The 4,441-nt window shown below is 47.0% G+C and overlaps 1 protein-coding gene across 1 annotated transcript; it reads left to right on the plus strand.

Annotated features, from left to right (window-relative positions):
• Positions 1-1,045: 1,045 nt before the first annotated feature.
• On the plus strand, positions 1,046-3,102 carry LOC123066400 (uncharacterized). The gene is made up of 3 exons (XM_044489485.1): positions 1,046-1,910; positions 2,011-2,145; positions 2,351-3,102. The coding sequence occupies exons 1-3, from the start codon at positions 1,119-1,121 to the stop codon at positions 2,768-2,770; spliced, it is 1,347 nt and encodes a 448-aa protein (XP_044345420.1). The 5' UTR covers positions 1,046-1,118; the 3' UTR covers positions 2,771-3,102.
• The last annotated feature ends 1,339 nt before the right edge of the window (positions 3,103-4,441 follow it).

Raw genomic sequence — 4,441 nt, forward strand, 5'->3', positions numbered from 1 at the left:
TAGTCTGCAATTATCCATGAGTTTATCATTGTTGCTTTTCTGTAAGGTCTTTTGCCTGCGCGCGTGATCATCGGCTTTGCTTCTACTCGTACCCTAGCAAGTGACCCAGCAGATGACTCTGGCACTTTGATTCTTTTTTATCGAACAAGAAGGTGGCTCGCTGCTGCAATTTATAGAATGTAAAGTATAGTTGAGCGAAAAAATCAGGCTATGATCGGAGTTGGCGAAATCAGAATTTATAGAATTGCAAGGGAATTTAAGATGCAGTGCTCGATTGCTGGTTGCCTTGGCCGCCGGCTAGACGCAGCTCGCTGTGAGGCTGCTCCTGCATGGTTATTGGAACTATGGCGGCTGCTCTCTATTGTGTGCCCGTACTAAACCAAGACGAGCAGAAGTAGACGCATCTCGTTGCAAGTGGAGGACGCTGGCCACCGGCCACCGGCCACACTGCTGGATTTTGCATCGACAAGTAGTAGCCTGAATAGACGTTGCATAGTTACTGGGCTGAGCTGCAAAAGTATAGGTATTAATGTTTTTGTTAAAATCTTGGGCGGGCCATGGCCCAGGTCTTCCCCAACTGAGCTCCGCCCTTGGTCGCGGGCGTATACAAACGTCATTTGAACCGTATATGCACATCCATGTCAAGTTATGAAACCAGTTCGATGTATTATACAAGTTCAGGCACTAAACTGCACATCTATGGCAAGTTTGAGCACCATTGGTGTATTTACCTTTTTTTGATAGTAAGAACCACTAGTACTACACAATTTAATTTTTTTAGGGCAACTTCACAATTTAATTTTTTTAGATTTAACTACACAATTTAAATTATTTTTTAGCAATAAGTACACAATATATTTTTTGGGCGTAATACACAGTTTAATTTGTTTTTAGGCAACTACACAATTTAATTTTTTTAGGCAACTACACAATTTAAATGGACGTTGAAATTGAAGAGAAGCTGTTTCTAGGGCCCATGAGAGACCTGATTCGGACTGACATTTGGCCCAATATTTCTCGCTCGCTAGCGACTTGCCGAAACCCTCGCCTCCATTCCTCAATCATTCCGCACGACCAAACCCTCCTCCGCCCTCCGCCTCCGCCCACCACCGGCGGCCATGGACGACCCGCACTTCCTCGTCGGCACCCCCAGGAGCGAGTTGCTCGCCAAGATGGAGCGCGAAGGCCGGGACCCTGCGACGCTCGACGTCGGCATAAACCTGGTGCTCTATTTCGTCTACGACTACCTCCCCGACCCGCCCGTCTCCCCCGCCCCCACCACCACCCTCTCGCTCGCCGGCGCGTCCTGGGTCTCCGACGGCGTCGACCGCATCAGCCGCCTCCCCGATGTGCTCCTCCGCGACATCATCTCCCGCCTCCCCGCCAAGGACGCCGCGCGCACCGCCGCCCTCCCTCTCCTCGCGCTGGCGTCCACTCTGGCGCTCGGCGCCCCTCGCTCTTGTGGACAGCCATCTTCTTCCGGACGGCGGCGCGGCCGGGCAGTTCACCATCGGCGCTCCCTCTCCCCGCGCCGTCACCGACGCGGTGTCCCGCGTCCTCGCGGCGCACCCGGGGCCCTTCCGCTGCGTGCACCTCACCCGCACCATCATGGAGGAGCACCGGGGCGAGATGGCGCGCTGGCTCGACATCCTCGTCGCCAAGGGGGTTCAAGAACTCGTCTTTGTCAACCGCCCTTGACCGCTAGACTTGCGCCTCCCCGCCACGATCTTCAGCTGCTCCTCCCTCACCCGTCTCTATCTCGGCGTCTGGAGGATCCCGGACACCGCCGCCGTACCGTGCGGCGCCAGATTCCCCAACCTCCTGGAGCTCGGCCTGCACCTAACCTGCGTGTGTTGGGATACATTCGGCCAGGAGAGCAAGAGTTGGGGATTAGCAACACCATCATCGTGGTACATCCTAATTTAATTTGCTTCTCTGCCGTGTCAATTAATAATAGTGCCAATGTATGATCCCAATTAGTTTATCTGACCTTAGGTGCATTATTTACAGGCTGGGGCCAAGGAGAGCATTGTGCCCACTGTCCAGATTTTGGCCATAGAGGTGCAATTAGGTTGCCGCAATTCTGTCAAGAAAGTGCCTGGTTTTCTCAGATGCTTTCCTAACCTGAAGACCCTCCATGTCCAGGTAAAATTGGTTAACTGCACTACACTTGCTGCATTGTCAGAGCTGATTATTTATCCTCATAGATAAATAATATGTAAGATCCATGAACATATTAGTCAGATTAATTATACGATTGATGGCCTGCTGCAGCATGATATGTCCTCATAGATAAGATCCCTGAACTATGTATGCGCTAATATGTCCTGCTGATTGTTTTCATTTGCAGTCCCCACGCATACCTAAAGAGTCCACTGGCAAGGTCAATCTCAAGTTCTGGCAGGAGGGTGGCCCCATCAAATGTGTCCTGCAGAGCTTGAAGAAGTTGTTCTTCTACGAGTTCCGGGGGTCAAGAAGCGAAGTTGCTTTCCTCAAGTTCATTGCGGAGAGAGGTCGGGTGCTGGAGCAGATGGTGGTCGTCGTGGCCAAGGAATGTTTCTCTCCGGGAGGTGATGGTGTGAATGACAAGCTGAAGCCTCTGACCAACGCAAAATGGAACAGCAAAGGTTGCAAACTTGAGCTCTTCAAGAGCCCACTCACTGATGTGGCAGGTCCAATTTGCAGCCACCGACATGCTTCTGATTTGAGGTTTGCTGACCCCTTTGACCTCAAGTACTACTACAAATCCGAAACGATCTCTGTAAGTTAATTAGTAGCAGCATGCCGTGCCTCTTGTGTTGTTGGGCCTGACAATCAGGTGCTAAAAAACCTGCATTTCTCCTGGCAAGCTTTCTGCATGATGAGGTTGTTTGTGCCAAGTCAAGACTTATGTGGCTAGATGCTGGTGGAAGAAGTAACTGATCAAGTTAGATAAAAAATATTAGTAGAGTACCTTGCAAGCCAATCAGCAGGGCTTTCTAGTACTCTAGTGCCTAGCAGGGCTATCTAGCATGGTTTTTCTGGTTTGTCCAACTGCAATGTCATTAGTATGTCGTGCATTTGTTGTTACCATGAATCAATCTGTTATGCATTAGACTTTTACATGTTTTCTTTTGTTAAGTATTACTCCCTCGGTTCCATAATAAGTGTCGTGGTTTTAGTCATTTGAACTAAAACCACGGCACTTATTATGGAACGAAGGGAGTATTACTGATTACTGCAGTTGCACAGAGATATGTGGAATCTTTGCAAAACAAGAATCATATATTCACCTGTTGAGCACCAAAACAACTCTGGTTTGCCTACCTCTCTATTTACAGAGGGGTGAGAGGGGCTTCGTCGTTTTAGGTCACGTGACCAGGTCACTGGTTGTTTCGAAATATAGATAATTGTCATTTTGCTCTTATGTCCTGAGCACACTATGTGGAACACATGGATTACAGAATACTACTGTTAAAGTAGCACAGACCAAACTGGAAAAATGAAGGCAGCAAGTGCACTGCAATTGAAGCGGCACACAATCAATCAAATGTACTCCTTAACAGCTTATCGATCCGATTCAGCTTCTATTTAGATATCCATGAGTTGAATTTTGTTTGTTCTGGTTCAATATTTTCGCAGGCCAGCCGAATCTGTCCAGCTTGTATCCAGATCATGACCTTGTGCTTACTATTGTTGCCATTTCTTGCTTCCATCCTTGTCGTGGAGATCTTATTTCAGTTCCATTCCAATATACTTCTCACACAGACTTCACAAATAATTACTCCCTCCATCCCAGATAACTTAGTTATAATGTTTGGTTTGAACTTCATACTCTTCTTCAGAAATTAATCATATAAGCTTTCACTGATTTCCCAGCAAATATTTCAATGATATCTCATTGTTTTGAGTAAGAGAAACACGTTCACACAAATTCCAATGCACGAATACACACATAATATCTAGGGAATTGTAGCATGTTTATACAAATTTCAGTCATTTTAAAGTCCCACAAGTAAGTTAAACCATTTTTCGGTTGGTTCCAGAAACATCTAATCTTTCTTCCAACAAACTTCAGAAATATTTCGACAGAATTCATACTGATTTGCACAACTGTTTTCAAAAATATACATTCAGATCAATTCTTACGAGTACACACAAATCTAGGATTTCAAACATGTTTATACAAATTTCAGTCATTTTTTACAAGTCTTAGAAATAAGTTGAACCATGTTTGGATGGGTTCCAGAAACATCTAATCTTGTTTTCAGTGAGCTTGATAAACATTTTCAACAAAATTCATACTGATTGCACAACTGCTTTAGGCAATTCATACAAGTGTCGCGGCGGCGTGGGGGCGCGCGTTGGGGCTGTTGGTGACGGCCGCGGCGGTGGCCGGCTCAGAAGATGGCGCTGCGAATCCACCGGCTAAATATTCCAGTCCCCTGGGCTGGATCTTACA

Source organism: Triticum aestivum, chromosome 3B, assembly GCF_018294505.1.
Source record: "Triticum aestivum cultivar Chinese Spring chromosome 3B, IWGSC CS RefSeq v2.1, whole genome shotgun sequence".
NCBI lineage: Eukaryota > Viridiplantae > Streptophyta > Magnoliopsida > Poales > Poaceae > Triticum > Triticum aestivum.